At 42.9% G+C, this 20,109-nt stretch overlaps 1 protein-coding gene across 3 annotated transcripts in view; it reads right to left on the bottom strand.

The window, feature by feature from the left end:
• Positions 1-14,525: 14,525 nt before the first annotated feature.
• Positions 14,526-20,109, bottom strand: part of Dnajc12 (DnaJ heat shock protein family (Hsp40) member C12) — a 35,628-nt gene continuing 30,044 nt past the window's right edge. For all 3 annotated transcript variants that reach the window (XM_090346418.1, XM_090346417.1, XM_090346416.1), the window contains 2 exons: positions 18,152-18,344; positions 14,526-15,295 (listed from right to left, as the gene is read on the bottom strand). In XM_090346418.1, the coding sequence (XP_090202544.1) occupies positions 15,204-15,295; positions 18,152-18,344 (285 nt within the window). In that variant the 3' untranslated portion in view covers positions 14,526-15,203. The remainder of the gene's footprint in view (positions 15,296-18,151; positions 18,345-20,109) is intronic.

Genomic DNA, 20,109 nt, shown 5'->3' on the forward strand with positions numbered 1-20,109 from the left:
CTCCGTGACCCTGCTTAGGGTCCACAGGAAATGTGCTTCTGCTTCCTTCCCACTTTTCCACATACTACACAGGTTCTTCGATCAGTCTCAGGTCCAAGGACAGTTCTCTCCTGGTCCAGAGTGGCCCGTGGTAGAGTTACATTTCCCTTAGCAGCATTGTGTCATTCTAGGCTACCAGGGAAGAAGCAACTGGGGATGGTAGATGCTGCTGATGTGTTGGAAGAAGAAATCAAGGCCCCTTTGTGTTGGGAGCCAGAGTGGAATCAAACTGTACCTTGACTTGCATCAGACAATGGCTTTATTGTCTTATTGCTTTCTGGCCCTATTCTATGTAAATGACCTGAGAATTACCATATGAATGTAACACCTGGAGGTTCCCTGGGTCTGAAGGAGGGAAGAAGCGGGAGTGAAAAATAAACGCGGCAGTCTTTACCTGGACTGCGGACATCCCGGACCCGGTGTGTCTGTCTCTCTTCTATTTCTTCCTAGTTCTTGCCCCCTATTTCAGGAACCCCAATCTGCGAACCCTGGTTTGCTGCCAGTTGGTCCCGGCACCTTTGTTCTTTTCATTTTTAACCCTAATAAGACCTCCTGGGTCATATTTGTCTGCAAAGACTTTGCCGCTTAAGATAAGATTATCAAGCTGGGCGCGGTGGCTCACACCTGTAATCCTAACTACTCAGGAGGCTGAGATCTGAGGATGACAGTTCAAAGCCAGTCCAGGCACTAAAGTCCGTGAGACTCTTACCTCCAATTAACCACCAGAAAACCAGAAGTGGTGCTGTGGCTCAAGGGGTAGGATGGTAGCCTTGAGCTGAAGAGTTCAGGAACAACGCCCAAGCCCAGGGTTCGACTCACAAATTAATATTTATAATAATATCAGACTAAGCCTTGAGTGGTAGTTCACACCTGTAATCAGCACTTGGGAGGCTGAGGCAGCAAAATTGAGAGTTTGAGACTAGCCTAAGATAGAATGGAAGGCTATTTAAAAAAAAAAAAAACGAACTGAACAAACCACTTTATGGAAGGCTATGTTTAAAGTACATATCAAGGGCTGGAAATAAGACCCCATGGCAGAATCCTTCCTAGCACTGGAGAGAGAGAGAGAGAGAGAGAGAGAGAGAGAGAGAGAGAGAGGGATTGAGGGAGGGAGGGAGGGAAGGATGGATTGAGAGAGGGAGGGAGGGAGAGAGGGAGGGAGGGAAGGAAAACACAAAAACACAGAGCTGGGTTACAGCTCAGTGACAGATCATATACTTACAATGCTCAAGCCCTGGAGTTCAATTTCCAGCAAGAGGTGAGAATGAGAAAGAAGAAAAGGAAGAGAGAAGAAATGTGTGGATATTGGCTCCCAATTATGAGCTATCCTGTCCCTAAGAAGGAAAACTTGATTGGGGGAGCCCCCTCTTCTCCATCCATGAATTGCCATTCTGACCAGTTTCCACCACTTTGTCCATGTATACTCACCTCTCTCCCATTCAAAGGCCCTGACTGTGGATCCCCAAGGCCAACAGAGTGAAGGCTAAACTCTGAATCTATATTCTACATAGGTGTTAGCTTACTGTACAGAATGTTCTTCCCTTAGATTTTTGTCACCTAAAAATATATCCAACCTTTCTGAAGAATTTTCTGAGCACCAGTGGCTCATACCTGAATCTGAGCTACTCAGGAAGCTGAGATCTGAGGATGAAGGTTCAAAGTCAGACTCAGACGGGAGCAGGAAAGTTCCTGTGACCCTGGTCTTCAATTAACCACCAAAAAAGCCAAGAGTGGAGATGTGGCTCAAATAGTAAAGAACCAACCTTGACTTTAAAAAGAAAAGAAAAGAAAGAAAGAAAAGCTCAGAGACAGTGTCCAGACTCATTTAAAGTCCCAGGACTGGCCGAGACAGCAATAATGAGAGTTTGAAGGAAGCTTGAGTTTCAGAATGAAAGGTTTTCAATTTTAAAATACATGTCAAGGGCTGGGAATGGGGCCCCAGGGCAGACTGCTTATCTAGTATGCACAAGGCCCAAAGTTTTATCTGAAGCACTGTTATAGCTCAGTGATAGATCGATCACATGCTTACTATGCCTGTAATCCTCTCTACTCAAGAGGCTGAGGTCTGGAAGACAGAGATTAGAAGCCAGCCTGAGCCAAAACAGCCCCTGAAACTCCATCTCCAAAATAAAAAGTAAAAAGCAGGACTGGAGGCATGGCTCAAGTAGTACATCATCAGCCTTTCAAGTTCAAGATTCTGAGTTTAAACCTCAGTTCAGCCAAAAAAAAAAAAAATGGAAAGAAAACCCATTTATAGACGACATTTTCTTCCATGTTTATTATCTATTCGAGATGTTCCAGCACTAATTTCAGTGACTGCAGCCTCTGCTAACTCAAATGCCTTCTGGGTGTACTACTCACTGCCTCTAAAAGGGACAGCAAAGGGACAGCAACTATCAGAGCTATAAAAGATGCAGATCGGGAGCCTTCCCACTAAAGGGAAAAGTGTCATTTATAAAGCCTAAAGCCATGGTAGGAGTTGCATGAGGCAGCTTGGTAATGGCTGCTGCTTGCAGATCACTGAGATAAGATGAGATGGGTAACACTACATAACGCTTCAGCATCTCTGTGTATATTACAGCACAGCCCCTTTGCAAGACTGACTTGAGGATGCATTCATTTTAGAAATTCATTTACCTCCAAAATGCAGGCAAAGGGGCTCACTGATGCAGTTTGCCTATTGCTGTTCCTGTTCCTGCTTCCAACACCAAAATTAGCCAATATATCCTTCAGATCTACTCATGACACTTTGATCTTGGTTTGCATTCCTATCAGGGCTTGAAAAATGACTGCTCCGCAGGCAGATTGATGCTTCCTGTAGCCACTCATTTCTAGCGTGCATTAATGTTTCAGCACTACCTCCACCTACTATGTCTTGCTGACCCATGTGTTTCCCCTGCCCCCCACCTCGCTGCTTTTTAAGCTTCATTAAAAATCATAATAACAGCCAGGTGCTGGTGACTCATGCCTGTAATCCTAGCTACGCAGGAGGCTGATAACTGAGGATGGAGGTTTAAAGCCAGCCAGGGCACTAAAGTCCATGAGACTCTTATCTCCAATTAACCACTAGAAAATCAGAAGTGGTGCTGTGGTTAAAGGGGTAGGGTGGTCTCCTTGAGCTTGAAGAGCTTGGAGACAGCACCCAGACCCAGAGGTAGGGCAATAGCCTTGAGTTGAAGAGCCCAGGGACAGCACCCAGGCCCAGTGTTCAAGTTCCACAACCAACAACAACAACAATAATAATATTAGTAGCTCACACCTGTAACCCTAGTTACTCAAGAGGCTGAGATCTGAGGATTATGGTTCAAAGCCAACCCAGTCCATGAGATTCCTATCTCCAGTTAATCACTAGAAAACCAGAAACAGAGCTGTGGTTCAAAGGGGTAGAGAGCTAGCCTGAGCTAGCTCAGGAACAGTATCCAGGTACCAATTTCAAGCCCTATGAATGAAAAAAGATTTTTAATTAAGTTATTGATATTTCCAATTTTAGTCTTACACAGATTCTTCACTAAAATTATTTCATGAGGTCCTTTGCCTCTGTAATCATGGTTTTTTTTTTTTGTTTTGTTTTGTTTTTTGGCCAGTCCTGGGCTTGGGCTCAGGGCCTGAGCACTGTCCTTGGACTTTCTCAAGGCTAGCACTCTACCACTTGAGCCTCAGCACCACTTCCAGCTTTTTTCTATGTATGTGGTACTGAGGAATCGAAGCTGGGTCTTCGTGCATGCTAGGCAAGCACTCTACCACTAGGCCAAACTCCCAGCCCATAATCATGATTTTTTAAAGTAGCTTTTTTTTTTCCAGTCTTGGGGTTTGAGCTCAGGGCCTGAGCACTGTCCTTGAACTTTTCTCAAGGTTAGAGCTCTACTACTTGAGCCACAACACCACTTCAAGCTTTTTGCTATGTATGTGGTACCAAGGAATCGAACCCGGGTCTTCGTGCATGCTAGGCAAGCACTTTACCAGTAGGCCGAACTCCGAGCCTTAAAGTAGTTCTATCATAGACAATGCAGTAGCTACATCAGCTGTAAGGAATCAATTGTGATACACGTTGGTTGACATTTTTATTTGCTATGTAATTTTGTGATGTAGGCTTTCTTCCAGTTTTCTGTTACTTGGTATCTACAGCTCCAAAAATAAGATACTAAAGAAAAAGATAAGAATGCTTTCTTTACTGGTCTGTCCCCCCGTCCCCACCCGATCAGGGACTTAAACTCAGGCCTGAGCACTGGCCTTGGGCTTTCTCAAAGCTAGAGCTCTACCACTTGAGCCACAGCACCACTTCCAGCTTTATCTTTGTATGTGATAACTAAGGAATCAAACCCGGATCTTCATGCTTATCAGGCAAGCACTCTACCATTAGGCCAAACTCCCAGCCCTCAAGGCTCTTAATATGGAACCCTAACTTGCTTTGCTAAAGACTTACAGCAATGTATGGTGTCACCAGAAATACAAAAGAAAGCTAAGCAGGGAATTCTTCATTTACATCACATACTATCACTAGTAATGACTGGGTTTGTTTCCCCTCCCCTCTGCCCCAATTTATCAGATAGACATTCTTTTGTGCTTAATTTGCTTTACTTTAGTTACTAGAATTTCCAAGTTTTACCCTCAGTCTACTAGCTATTTTGCATTTCAATTGCTGACTTTCTACTGAACTCCTCATTGGTCTCTTAAAACTGCTGATGAACTTGATCCCTGGGAGCATTCTTCCTAAAAATACAAACAGAGCTCAGGACTGTGAAGATAGCAATTTCAACAGAAAGAGGCTAATGAATTTCAGACTGAGGGCTTGTAGTCTTAATATCTACTCTTTATTTTTTTGGCCAGTTGATAACTCTATTCGATTTTAAGATTCATCTACCCACCCCCTTCCCTGTTACCCTCCCGCCCATGTTGCAGCGCTTCAAATAACTGGTGCAAAACTAATTGCAGGCTGTGTGATAACAGCAATTAACTCCTGTCACTTTCTCTTCTTCATTGGCAATGTGATGGCTCAACTTCTGCTTTATGGTAGCAGGGCTTGACTGGCTGATTCTGAGATACATGTGGGTTTATTATAGTCTCAAAAACCTTTCCTTCTCACTCTCTATTCCTACCCCTGAGGCTGTGTGAGGAAATGTCTTCCTGGACCCCTCTGACTCCAAGGCCATAGAAGATGCCTTTGGTACCAGATGTTCTCAAATATTAAAAGAATCACCTAGGAGAGTTTACTCAAAATACAATCGTTGGACATTGTTGTTAGAAATTACAACTCAGAAGATACACAGTAAACTCGGGAATCCACTTTACAAATGATTGAGATGAAAGAGTGTCTATTGTCTACACTTTGAAAAATGTTGGTATTCATCCTTGGAAGAAGTAGTGTCTAATATATTGAAAATCTTCAAGGTAAAGACAGAAATGCAGCTGTGAGAAGAGTACAACCCAGCGATGCCTTCTTCAAAGTCCATTTTCCAAAAGGGTCCCTCTGGAGAGAATTGTGCCCAAAAGACCATGATTCAATGACTCAGGCTATCCACATTACATGCTAACAATAGTGTTACCAACAACAGCCAGGGACAGCAACGGGATACAGGAGCTGAAGAAACAAGAAGCAAGAGACAAAGGATAGAAAAGTGGGGTACCAGGGGATCCAGCACTCACCAGCTTCTGAACCCTAAGCTCCCATAAGCAAGTTTATTTAGTTAGTTCAGTACAGGGAAAGTTACTACAGGTATGTGCAGAAAACACGGTGTCAATCTATCTTGTGGTTACAATCATTAATATAAGACATAAGTTTCTATATATAGTAATAACTGACTTCCTACAGTTAGGGAGAAGCAGTGACCATAACATAAGCAGTTATCTTATTCCCATTGTCTCAAACACCACAGAAGCCAATCAGCTGTGACTTAGACATCATCAGTTCTAGTTAGTAGTAACTACCCATTTATCCTGACTTGCCTGTTTTGACCTTTCCAGAGTCCAGTTCTCAGCCTTCTGAGGATTGATGAGGTAGCATTCCAATCTCTTAGCCCTTTCCTGGTCTCACAACTGGGCTCCCAGAGTTCACTACAACACAGTAGCCAATGAAATATTGTACCCCTGCCATGTTGCAGGGTAGCCTCCAGTGATGCTACCGTCATGTAGTTTCCTTTAGCAATATGCCAATGTTGGAATGCTCTTTCGCTTACGTCCTCACATCCTAAGAGGCCTATCTAAACCTCTACCTCCACCCTTCCTCTAGCCACAGAGTTTTGCCTAACAGAAACGTTCAGATTCTTGAACACACAGCTTCCTTTGTGAACAGAAGTATTTCTTCGCAAAACATTGGCATCAAAACTGGCCCCAACACCCAGCAGATTAGTTAAGATTTCTCCCCCCCCCCTCCAAGTTTTATTTATGGAGTTTGCACCCACACAAACACTGGCAGATGCTTTCTGGGTGGACCTGTCTGCTATTGGTGCCCAATGCTGCCATCTTGTGACTGTGGAAGGAACAGGGACCTCAGCTTCTTACCAGGTGTCTAGCTGAATGAGCATACTGTAGTACTTACTGTGTTGCTCCAGTATTTCTGAATCCAGCTAGAACCTACTTTGGAGAATTCTGCAAGTTAGAACAAAAAAGATCTTCTTAGAAAAGAATAAAAATTTGTCTCGATATTAAAAATCACCTTGCAGAGAAGTAGCGGAGCTTTTCATAAGACAAGTTCACCAAAATGCTAACCCGTTAGCTAATGATCAGTTACATATTGTTCACATAGGAACTTGGCATCTGAAATTCTTCTTTTTTCCTAAAGAAGAATCACTCCAAAGAAATGATCTATTCAATACTCCGCAGAAACCAGCCAGCATTTATTACAAATACTTTCCTTGGATCATTTTTGGTTGTTTTTCAGGGCTTCAATTATATGTGCAAAGAGAAAACCTCTTCTAGTTCCTTGCTGAGCACACACAGTACTGGACAACTTTCTTTCCTCTCTTCTGAAACCAGTCTTAAAACTTAACCTTTGGGCCAGTAGTTTGTCCTAGTGGTAGAGTGTTTGCCTAGCATGCACGAAGACCCAGGTTGCATTCCTCCATACACAGAAAAAGTCCCAAGTGGTGCTATGGCTCAAGTGGTAGATCTCTGTCCTTGAGAAAGCCCAAGGATAGTGCTCAGGCCCTGAGTTCAGGGCCAGCATTGGAAAAAAAAAAAAACCCTCATCACTAGCAAAATAATAAAACTTTGGACACATACCAAAAACAACAAAATGAATTTAGTTGGTCCTCAGCATGGTTTTTGAGCAAGTTCCAGACATATCGCCAACACCACAGAAAGATGACCCCCCCCACAGGCCCGCATACAGGAGATGCCATAGGAATCTGGAAGAACATTCCCTCCCACCACCCAAATCAAGGCATGAAGACAGACAGACTTCTTGCTCTAAGGAGCTCAAAAGCTTGCTATACCCATATATAGTTACCAATGCCAAGACCTTGTGATACACACCCAAAAGCAGGCTGGTTCAAGTGCCAAAGAAACACCTGAGTCAGTGGGAGAGAAGTAAGGAAGGATTCTCGATATAACCCAGCCACTCCCTCACTTCACTCAGAAGAAAGTAAACGCCTTTATATCTATCAGCTCCAAGTTGGCAGCGCTAAAACACTAAACCAGATAAGTCTCGTGACTCCTGTAAAAACCAGCAGTGTCTACAAGAAAGCAAGGCAGGAAGGTTAGAGAGGCTGTATAGATTCGTTAGGTCATTATTTATAGTTGTCTAGTTTTCTGTGACTCCTTTTTACTTTCTGCCTCAACCTTGTATTTAGATTATGATGTCGTAGAAGGGGGAAAAAGTAGAACAAAAATGTCAAGGGAGAGGGCCAGGAGTTTGACGCAGTGGTAGAGTGCTTGCCTAGCATGTGCAAATACCCGCATTCAATTCCTCGGTACCACATATATAGAAAAGCTACAAGTGGTGCTGTGGCTCAAGTGGTCGAGCTCTAGCCTTGAAAAGGTCCAAGAAGAGTGTTCAAGCCTTGAGTTCAAGCCACAGGACTGGCAAAAAAAAATGTGAAGGGAGGGAAATAGTTGGTGCTTATTACTGTAGCTTTCTTGCTGTTACTGGAGTTTGAACTCAGACCTTTCATTTGCTAAGCAAACAATCTAGCCCTAGAACTATCCCCACCCTACCCCACCCCAATTTTCTAGGATGGCTTACATTCTTTCCCTAGGGTCTCTATAACAAACAGCAGCAAATGAGAGACTTTCACAGAGTCTTTTTTTTTCTTTCTTTCTTTTTTTGCCAGTCCTAGGCCTTGAACTCAGGGGCTGGGCACTGTCCTTGGGTTTTCTCAATGCTAGAGCTCTACCACTTGAGCCACAGCACCATTTCTGCCTTTTTTTATGTATGTGGTACCGAGGAATCGAACCCAGGTCTTCATGCATGCTAGGTAAGCACTATCCCACTAGGCCAAACTCCGCGCCCCAGAGTCATTTTTATTTCTCTACTTTTTAATTTAATTATTTCATTAGCATAAGTTGCTGGCACAAAGGGGTTTCCTTGTCATGTGTATATACATGTCTATAATGTGCCTCAATCAAATTCACTTCCTTCCTCCCCTCTCCCTCCTGTCCCTCGGTGGAGGAAGGAGTGCTGTGGCTCCAGGGATAGGGCAGTAGCCTTGAGCTGAAGAGTTCAAGGACAGTGGCGCAGGCCCAGACTTCAAGCCCAACAGCCGATTTTTTTTTTTTGCCAGTCCTGGGCTTGAGCTCAGGGCCTGAGCCAGTACTGTCCTTGGACTTTCTCAAGGCTAGAGTCTTCATGCATGCTAGGCAAGCACTTTAACCACTAGGCCAAACTCCTGGCCCCGATTTTTTTTTTAATAAAAAGTTTTCAGTGGATTTTTCTACTGTTACTTTCATGCAACAGAGACTTGCTGTCTTAGAGTTGCAGTGAGTAGAAGCCAGGGTGTCAGTGGGTCCAGCTCCCTAGAAGACAGAACCCTTCCAGTCTCTCCCCAACTCAGATGGTGACCATGGATCCTTGATGCTGCTTCATTGCAGCTGTGTCACTCCAGTCCTTACCTCTGCCATCCACATGGCATCCCCCTCCTCCTCCTCCTCCTCCTCCTCCTCCTCCTCCTCCTCCTCCTCCTCCTCCTCCTCCTCCTCCTCCTCCTCCTCCTCCTCCTCCTTCTTCTTCTTCTTCTTCTTCTTCTTCTTCTTCTTCTTCTTCTTCGCCAGTCCTGAGGCTTGAACTCAGGACCTGGGCAGTGTCCTTGGACAGTTTTTACTCAAGGCTAGCGCTCTGCCACTTGAACCACAGCACCACTTCTGGCTTTTTCTGAGTATGTGGTATCAAGGAATTGAACCCAGGGCTTCATACATGCTAGGCAAGCACTCTACCACTAGGCTACCCTCCCCGCCCATGGCATTCCCTCTTCTTATAAAGGTATCAGTGACAATGGACTAGCATGCACTGGAATGACTGCCTCTTACCTTGAATGCATGTGAAATGATCCAATTTGGCCTGGGAATGTGACTTAGTGGCAGAGTGCTTATCTAGCATGCATAAACCCCTGGGTTTGATATCTCAGTACCACATACACAGAAAAAAAACAGAAGTGGTGCTGTGGCTCAAGTGGTAGAGTGCTAGCCTTGAGCACAGAGAAGCACAGGGATAGTGCCCAGGTCCTGAGTTCAAGCCCTAGGAATGCCAAAAAATTTTTTTAAGATCCAATTTCCAAAGTCACTCTCAAAAGTAGAGGATTTGCCAGACACCCATGGCTCATGGCTGTAATCCTAGCTATTCAGGAGGCTGAGATCTGAGGTTGGCGGTTCAAAGCCAGCCCAGATAGGAAAATTCGTAAGAATCTTATGTTCAATTCCACCAAAAATCTGAGAGTAAAGCTGTAGCTCAAGTGACAGAACACCTACCTTGAGCAAAAAAGTTCAGAAACAGCATTCAGACCCTGCATTCAAGCCCCAGGTCTGGATCTGGAACACACACACACACACACACACACACACACACACACACACACACGCGTGATATAATGTATTCTATGTACACATTGTTCAAGCTCAATAATCATTCTCTGCCAATCATGTTTTATCTACACCCCTATCCACTTCCCCTCCCCTCTTCCATTATTTTGTAACAAACCTCAGAGGTCATGTCCTTAGAAATACGGTGCATCTCCAAAGAGTGTTTTAGTATAACACAAAACGTTATCAGACAGTGAAATGTTGATCACTAATATCTAGTCAATGTTCACATTTCCAGCGGTCCCTGATTTTGAACAGTCTGTTGAGTCAGGATCCAAATTAGGCCTTCAGAGTGGTACCTAGGAGGCAGTTCCCAAGCTTAGCATCCTTTTGTCCCTCTGGCTGGCTGAATACTGATGGTTTACTCACTGAAATTGGGTGTGGAGATAGGGGACGGGGGAATTGCTGAAATGATCCAAGCAAACAGAATGGAAAGTGTTTGCAGGAAGCTTTGGAAGGAGAGAACAGAAAAGCAGGGCAGCAGGTAGAGGAAAGGAGGAACCAGAAGGCAGGCTATGGATCCAGACAACACAAGCCAAGGTGAAAGGAGCTAGAGCGACACACAGTGGCTCCAGTGGGCAAGGGCTACCTAACAGATGTGTAAGAACAGCTGTGTGTTCTCTATTTTCAAATACACTAAGTGCTGTCAAGCCTACAAGCTGTACCTTTCTACTAAAAATACCCTTAAAGCTGATTTCTGTTCTGCCCCTTGGTTCTGGAGAAGTTCTTATCGTCCTTCAGTACACAGCTCAGAGGGAAGGGAGAGGCAGGCAGGTTATGACTTCAAGCCCAATAGCAAAACTCTACGTAGCAAGACACTATCCAAAACAAAAGCTCAGATGGCCACACCACTATGAAAATCTCTGACTCTCTCCTCCCCACAAAACATTGGCTTATACTTTACCCATCACTTTCTAACACTCGTCAAAATGCAGTGCTACTGTCTACAGATTTGTATTTATTTATCTTCGTTACTATAAAAAAATATACCTGAAACTGGGAAATACCTTTTATGAGTGTGGGGGGAGGTGGGGTTCATTGAGCTCACACAACACAGCCAAGTGCAGCACTGCTCTGGCTCGGGGGATAAGGGCTCCCCTAGCTGTGCCACCTCACAGTAGGTGGCATCGAGGTGATCCTGGGGGGGCACAGGTACTAGAAGACCCCATCCCAAGGGGGAGGCAGGAAGCCAGAGAGCAGGGAAGGGGCTGGGTGGCTCTTAGAAAGAAACAGAAGGACCCAGTGTGGAGAGGAGAAAGGATGATAAGAGCTGCCTCACGGCCAGTGCTCCCTCCACCGGCGAGGACAGGAGATGCTTGGGAAAGTAATAATACTGCAGTCTGGGCCACGCTGATGTCTATCACCAAGCCCGGAACGAAAGGGAACTGCAGCTTTTCACTGTGAGGCGTTTTCATCATTCTCAGTAATTGCATCCGTTTTATGACTACTTCCATCGCTGACTCCTCAGAAGCCCCAGCATCTCCTATCATCTGTGATGTGGAGGTAGCAAGGGATGGTGTTTGCCTTTCCAGGAAATTAAAGACTCCCCTTAATAACTGTATGAGTCATGGTATCTGGTTGCTGGGCCTCAGATCTGGGCAGAGAAAGGGATATGAAGATGTATAATCAGGAAAACCCATCTAATCTCTTCCCTAGCTAGCTCTCTCTTGACAAGAAATATCTGCAGTCTTTTTCGCATTTCTAATATTCTCGTCAAGGAGCATATTTTGTTTTATTGTTGGGATAATGTATAGAGGGGTTACAGTTACATTCGTCAGGAAGTAGGTGCGTTATTTCTCATACACTGATGCCCCTCAACGAGTATATTTTTGAGAGGGTGAGAACAGGTCCCTGTGGAGTACTGAAAACTATTTGGAGGAACGATTCCTTCCTATGGAGGAAATTGTGACCTCTGTCTTCAGCTGCTCTGCTGAGCTGCTGTTTGCTTTAAAGAACAAACATATTCTGGCGTTGTATTTCAACATTTCAGGACATCCAGAAGGCAAGCAACTGTAGCACTGATAAAAGGCCTGGTGCTTTAATCAATGAATAATTTAAGTAATAAATGTGTAAAAAAAAAAAAAGAAAAACAAAAAAGGCCTGGTTCTCCCTTCTCTGCAGATGGGGTCAGAAGAAACATATGCTCTTGGGTATTCCTTCGTAATAGAGGTTAGGAGAGTGCTGAACAAATTGTTTCATAAACACAGAGCTTCAGACTAAGCTACTCAACTAAGTCTAGCCTAGCGTTCAAGAAACTCTAAACGCAAGAATTTCAGGACAAAAGCAATGTTTTCCAGTTTTGTTTTGCTTTCAACCAGCCTTAGGATCTCTGAAACCTGTCAAATTGTGTTTGTTTGCTTAAGAATATAGCAACCAATTACGTTTGGGTAGCTCATACCTGTAATCCTAGATACTGGCTGACATCTGGAGGATCTTAGTGGAAGTCAGCCCAGGTAGGAAAAATCCAAGAGATTCCATCTCCAAACCAACCAGCTAAAACTCTGGGCGAATAGGGTGGTTCAAGTAGGAGAGTCCCAGCTGAGCAAGCAAGCTGACAGAAAGCCTTAACTCAATCCTTAGTCCTGGGGTCACAAAATAAAATAATTAATAGTAATGTAGCAACTAAATTTCCAGTTCACAAATTCCAGTGCTAAGTATGTACCCTACCTATACATTTCACATACAAGAAGTCCTTTGTACAATAAAGTGTTACGATTGGGAAAAAAAAGGTAAATTTGTGGGGCTTGATCCAGCACTCTGGATAATGCGTTAAGTTTATGAATTCAAGGCCAGCTTGGACTACATGATGAGACCTTATGTAAAAAAAAGATATTCTTAATGTACTATGTCATTTCTCTTCTCTTTTGTTGCCCTTTGGTTAATCTCATGTTGTTACTGCATCTAACTTTGTTACCTGGAATATTGTATATACATTTATTTGAAATAGGAAAAGGAAGGGGAGAAAACAAGATGATTGGGAGGGGTTGAGGGGAGGGAAATAGGGACAAAAACTTGAGAAGGGGTATCAATGTGTGAGAAGTAATGTGCCTTCTACCTGGAGAATATAACTGTAACCCCTCTATACATTACAATAAAAAAATAAAGATAACCTAAAGTAGAGATAAATTACATGAATTATGGTTCATCTACACAATGGAATTATAAGCAGTAGAAACAAAGAATAAAGTAACAAAACATTAGGAAAATCCACAAGATGTATTAGCTGAACAATATATACAATAGTCTGTACAATATGCTGTAGAGGCAGGAACAATGTAACTGGAAATTTTTTTTTTGCCAATCCTGGGGCTTGAACACAGGGCTTGAGCAGTGTTCTTGGGCTTTCTCAAGGCTAGAGTTCTATCACTTGAGTACTATTCTCGGGGTTTTCTCTATATGTGGTACCGAGGAATCAAACCCAGGTCTTCATGCCTGCTACGTAAGCACTCTATCACTAGGCCAAATTCCGGCCCCTGGTCATTTTTTAAAAATTATATATAGCTCAAGGCTGGAGGCATGACTTAAATGGTAAAGGGCTTACCTGGCAACTTTGCTGGTAGGCCAGCAAATTCACTCATAAAGGCTCTGTCCTTATCAACTAACCATATTCCAAATAAATTACAACCTTCTAAATTCACAATATTAAGGTAGAAACAATTTCTACCTTTCTATTGTCTTAAAAGATGGTTAAGCCAGGCACTGGTGGCTCACACCTGTAATCCTAGCTGTTCGGGATGCTAGAATCTGAGGATCACAGTTCAAAACCAACCTGGGCAGGAAACTCCATGTGACTCTTATCTCCAATTAACCACCAGAAAATCAAAAGTGGTGCAGTGGCTCAAAGAGATAGATTGCTAGAGCAAAAGAGCTCAGGGACAGCACCCAGGACCTGAGCTCAAGCCCCACAATCCAAAAAATAAAAGAGAGAGAGAGAGAGAGAGAGAGAGAGAGAGAGAGAGAGAGAGAGAGAGAGAGAGAGAGAGAGAGAGAGAGGGAGGGAGGGAGGGAGGGAGGGAGGGAGGGAGGGAGCGAGGGAGGGAGCGAGGGAGGGAGCGAGGGAGGGAGCGAGGGAGGGAGGGAGCGAGGGAGGGAGGGAGACAGAGACAGAGACAGAGACAGAGACAGAGACAGAGAGAGAGAGAGAGAGAGAGAGAGAGAGAGAGAGAGAGAGAGAGAGAGAGAGAAGAAAGCCAGGGCTGGGAGTTTGGCCTACTGTAGAGTGCTTGCCTAGCATGCACAAAGACTGGAGTTCAATTCCTCGGTACCACATACACAGAAAAAGCCAGAAGTGAAGCTGTGGCTTAAGTGGTAGAGTTCCACCCTTGAGAAAGCCCAAAGACAGTGCTCAGGCCCTGACTTCAAGCACCAGTACTGGCAAAAAAAAAAAAAAAATTCCACAAAGCCCATAACTTAACAACTAAAATACAATTGAAGGACTGGAACGGTAGTAGAAAAGAAAAAAAAATTTGATGCACATATGAACTCTGAGAAAGTTATTTATTTCTATCAAGTTTAGTCAACTAATTTCACATTTCATTTGAAGACAAGAATCAGAAAACATTTAGTGTCAATCCAGCATTAATAGAGATCATGGCCTACCAATGAAACATTTAAAACAGAGACCCACTGCTAATTGGTTTCTATAATTAACAGAAAAACATATAGAATACGAGCCACTTGGATCTGTGATTCTCAGTGTATTCAGATATTGAAATAGTCTTCTAAAATTTCATTTAAAAAACACATTGTACTCATGACCTGACTCATGTAATTGTAATCCCTGTATACACCACATTTATAATAACAATAAATACATTTTAATAAAACACAACACATTGTGAGGTGGGATGTAGCTCCATTACAGGGTATCCATGAGACCTAGGGTTCAATCCCTAGCACAAAACAAAAAAACCTCATCTAAACAGTGAGTTCAAAGGTGGAGAAAACAATCATACTCGGCAACTCTCAAGCATGAGATCTATTTTTTTTGGCGGGGGGAGTAAAAGAGGTTGTGGAGAGACAGAGTCTCTCCCACCTCAGCCTCCCAAATGCATATGCCACCATGTCCAGCTCCAACATGACATTTTTAAAGAGATGTATGAAGACTGCATTTTCAGCCACACAGGAGATAGACAGACTTTGGGAGCAGGGACATTTCATATTTCATAGTTTCTGAACTTCCTCAGGAGGTCTGAGGGAACATCCCCAGACCAGCAGAAACGAAAGTGCCAGCAGCTCACATCTGAATCTTTAGAAGAGAAAAAAAGAGAAAGATTTAAAATGGGGTGGGAGGGGAAAAGTGTCGAGGTTATAATAGTAAAACTGCTCAGGGATTTCAGTGCAACAAGTGAAATGCATGGTTAAATTTTCAGTATGCCTTATGAATATTTTACAGAAATAGCTTACCAAGTATATTTTGGAATTCTTTTTTTTTTTTTTTTTGCCAGTCCTGGGTTTGAGCTCAGGGCCTGAGCACTGTCCTTGGACTTTCTCAAGGCCAGAGCTCTACCACTTGAGCCTCAGGACCACTTCCGGCTTTTTTCTATGTATGTGGTACCGAGGAATTGAACCCGGGTCTTCATGCATGCTAGGCAAGCACTTTAACCACTAGGCCAAACTCCCGGCCCTTTGGAATTCTTATAAACAGGAAATACACCTTATGTGAGAAGACCTCACTTGCTGAAATGCATCATAATAATTCTAAGGATGGGAATTTTAACAATTTACCTTAAAAATGGTAGCTATTCTCACATAGCTTTCAAATACTTTTTTTTTAATCTGAGGACCAAGGTTCGAAGCCATGCAGCATGGGCAGAAAACTCTGAGATTCTTATCTACAATGAACCAGCAAAAATCCAGAAGTGGAATGGTGGCTCAAACAGTAGAGCCATCAGACAAGATTAGGCACACAGACAAGAATGTGAATCAAAATAATTTGGGAGGCCAACTCCAGAAGCACTAGCAGATAAATGGGACGGGATCAAATGTGGCAGAGGTATATCATCAAACAAATGGTTGCTTTTCGTAGCTGGGGAATCCTGGGAAGTAATATATGGTTGGGTTATCCAACATCAGGGAGAAAGGAGCCATTCCAGTCTGCTGGCTGCATCCCAAGGATGTTTACTCCTGCCTGCTCATTTGCCTGTGAAGCAGGTTCCATTGCCAGAGCATGTCCTCTGTGAATGTTCTCAATGTTTGTAGTATGGGGCTCAGGGCTGGCAAGGCCTGGGCAGGTAAGATGTACCAACAGCATCTGCCACATAAAGCTTTGTTTTTCCGTTTGTTTGTTTTGGTTTGGTTTTGGTCCAGGATGTTACACAAACCTGTTTGATGCTACAATTGTAGTTAACAGCATTGTGTTTCTATTTATTGTGCATTGAAGCAGACAGTAAAGGGCGATAGCCTTACACGCAGGTTTCCAAATGCTATGTGCACATTTTGCTAGTGTATTACAATGGGGACTATAGAAGAGATATTTAAAAAACTCCAAAGCAAAAACAAGGCACAGTAATATTCACAAAGACACTCAGAGCTTGATAAGGCTGCCCAGAGTGACACTTTAAAACTCTGTCATTTAAAAATAATAGTCTGTTATTAAAAAAAATGTAGCTTAGTGGTAGAATGCTTGCCTACCTTGCATGAAGCTAGGGTTCATTCCTCAATATCACATAAACAGAAAAAGCCAAAAGTGGTGGTAGAGTTCTAGCCGTGAGTAAAATAAGCTCAGGGACAGTGCGTTCATACTCTTGAGTTCAAGCCCCAGGACTGCCCCCATCCCCCCCCCCCCAAAATACATACCAGTAAGGTGAAACTAAATAATCATGCAACTGCACTTTGACATAACAAACTCTAGGACCTGAATTCAAGCCCCAGGACCAGAAAAAAAATCCTCACAGTGAAACCCCTTTCCACAATTAATATACACTACTGACGCGAAGTGGAAGAAAATACATTTGAGCAGCCACAGTCACTGCTTCAGAAAACTGAAGCAGATGAGGATGGGACACTAGAAGAGACATCAAGTTATTGTCTATTTATAATTCTTTAATTTTTTAAATGATAAGCTCATTATTGCTGGACTTTTTCAAATATTCAAATAACTAATTTTTAAAATAAAAAAATGTTTTGAAACTCCTGAAGAGAGGCTCAATTAGTCTTCACCATTGTCTCTGAGTTCTACAATAACCAAGGCAAGCTCCCTCCCTATCCCCCAGGCCTGATGAACACAGACTTCAAAAACAGAAGGTTCTGGGGAGTTCAGGAAGCTTGGGACAGAACACTCTAGGGCTAAAAGGAGAAATATTTAAGAGTTTGCCTCCGTGTGTTTGTGTGTGTGTGTGTGTGTGTGTGTGTGCAAGCACTCACATGTGGTTGGTACACATGCTCATGTGCGCATGCAAGTGGGGTGTGGTGTTTGTTTAAAACACTGCTTTGTAAAGTCAGGCTTCTACTTTGATCAGGTTTGTTATGTTATCATCATTGCCAGTTACGAAGCTGATGCAATCCAAGAGCTGACTTGCAAAGACCACCTGGCTGACCAGAAGCCAGGCCAGAATCAAACTCTAACAGCTCTCACGCCCAGCAAGTCGAGAACACAGAAAATGTCTCCAAAAGAGAAAGACTATTATTCACAACAAACTGGTTACCTTTTTTTTTTTTTAACAAGCATCCAAGAATATTCTAAAATCTCAACTCTAATGGGATGCTACACCCCAGTCCTAGGAGCCAACAAACCAGAATCTGAACAACAGTTCTAGTGCCGTTGCAATAAAATAAAAGATGAGAAACACTTCAGGTTTTCCTCCGGAAGAGTGGTATTTTCCACTTTCTGTGTTAACGCAAAGTATCTTTTTTGTGGGTTTTTTTTTTTGTTGTTGTTCTTTTGCTCAGAACCTCCTAATCATTAGGCAACAGTCTAAGCCAGAGGTCACCCTTGAGCCACACACCCAGCCTATAAAGTAGCTTCTTAAGATGGCAATCTAATCCTAAAGTTTAGCTAACTACTGTGCACGTTGGGAAAGGCTGTGAATGAATACAACGTATACCACCTTCTTCTTTAGTTTCAGACAGTCTATGTCCTGCAAAGCTGTGTGACATGACTTACTTGGAGAATCTGAATTTGATGGGGAGATCGACTTGATTTCTTTTTGCTTCATTTTCTCTGTGGTTGAACCTGGATCCTCTTTCTTTATTTCTCTTTGCTCATTCCAGTCTTCATTTTTACTATCGTTGATATGAGTCTGGTCAGATCCTTCCAGCATCAGATCTTTCTTACCTCTGGTAGCCCAGTGCATTGACTAATTAAAAGCAGACACACAGATATTAAATACAATATGGTTTTCTATATTTAAAGTTCAAGATGTACAACACCTGATCTACTATTATGGTACTGAATTTTAAAATGTTAGACTTGACTGTGAACCATATACTTATCAATTAATCAAGATATCAATCCATATATTCATTAATTAATCCTCACTAATTTGGAAACATGTTAGAAGAAGCCATATTCTGGTCCAGAGGAAAGAAACCAGTATTAGGGAGTTTCAAAGAATGAAGTAACCCAGCTATCTCATTCAAAGATGTACCTGTCAAATGATCGAATAGAGGTAGTCCAAAAAATGGGTACTCAAATGCTCACTGGAGCCAGACGCCAGTGACTCACTCCTGTAACCTTAGCTACTTGAGAGTACAGATTAGGAGGCTCTTGGCTGAGAATTAGTTTGGGGGAAAAAAAGGTTTGTATCAAGAGGCTGAGATCTGAGGATCACAATTCAAAGCCAGCCCAGGTACTAAAGTCCATGAAACTCTTATCTCCAATTAACCACCAGAAAACCAGAAGTGGTGCTGTGGCTCAAGGGGTAGGGCAGCAGCCTTTAGCTGAAGAGCTGAGGGACAGCGCCCACGCCCAGTGTTCAAGTCCCACGACTGACCAAAAAAAAAAAAAAAAGTTTGTGAAATTTCATCCAAACAGAAAAGGTGGGGAATAGTAGTATGTACATGACATCCCAGCTACAGCAGGAAGCATAAATAGGAGGATCACAGTCCATCCTGGTCTTGCCAAAAGCAAATAACCAAAATAATGGAAGAAGCTAGGCACTGGTGGCTCATACCTGTACTCCTAGCTATTCAGAAGGTTGAGGTCTGAGGATTGCAGTTCAAAGCTAGCTTAGGAAGCAAAGCACATGAGACTCTCCAATTAAACATCAAAAAAAAAAAAAAAGCCAGAAATGGAACGGTAGCTTAAGTATCAGAGTACTAGTCTTGAGCATGAAAGCTTAGAGACTGCTCAGAAACTGAGTTCAAGCCCCAGGACCAGCCAAATTAATTAATTAATTAATTAATATAATAATGATAGTGGTGGTGGTGGAGGTGGAGGTGGTAACAACCACCACCAAAGAAGCAAAACCAGTGGCCCACATCTGTAATCATAGCTACTAAGGAGACTGAAATCTGAGAATCAAGGTTCAGAACCATACTGGACAGAAAAATCTGTACTCTCTGCAGTAAATCAGGGGGAAAAAAAGCTGAACTGGTGAGGTTCAAGTGGTAGAATGACATCTGTAGGCCAAGAAAAAAAAAAAGCCACACAACAGCATGATGCCCTAGTAGGGGCTGAAATATGAACTGTTAACATCACAGGTTAGCTAAGTGGCCTGGGTCTGATGTTTCATGATTTCAAAGTGCCTGTCTGTGGTACCCATCTACTGAGGATTTGTGACATAATAAATGTTTTGAAAGAGAAATACATTTTGAGATAGCAGTCTTATTCATCACCCCAATGAGTAAACCAAAATAAAATATTGCATTACTTGACTCCCTGTATCTGCTGGTCCCAAGTATAGAAATGCAAAAGAAAAATCCAAACTACATCCACCTTCATATATAGGTACTGCATCTACTTTGTGGTTCAGTCAGAGGATCCATGCAAGAGTGAGCTACATAGACTGGTGTGTTGGGGCTCCATTAGACATTCTGTCAGTCATTGGTTTCTCAGCTCCTCTGGGGTATTGGTTGTGCTGGACACCATTTAATGACAAATGAATTAGTATAATGTGGAAT

The sequence above is a fragment of the Megascapheus bottae genome, chromosome 15 (genome assembly GCF_031878675.1).
Source record: "Megascapheus bottae isolate mThoBot1 chromosome 15, mThoBot2.hap1, whole genome shotgun sequence".
Lineage (NCBI taxonomy): Eukaryota > Metazoa > Chordata > Mammalia > Rodentia > Geomyidae > Megascapheus > Megascapheus bottae.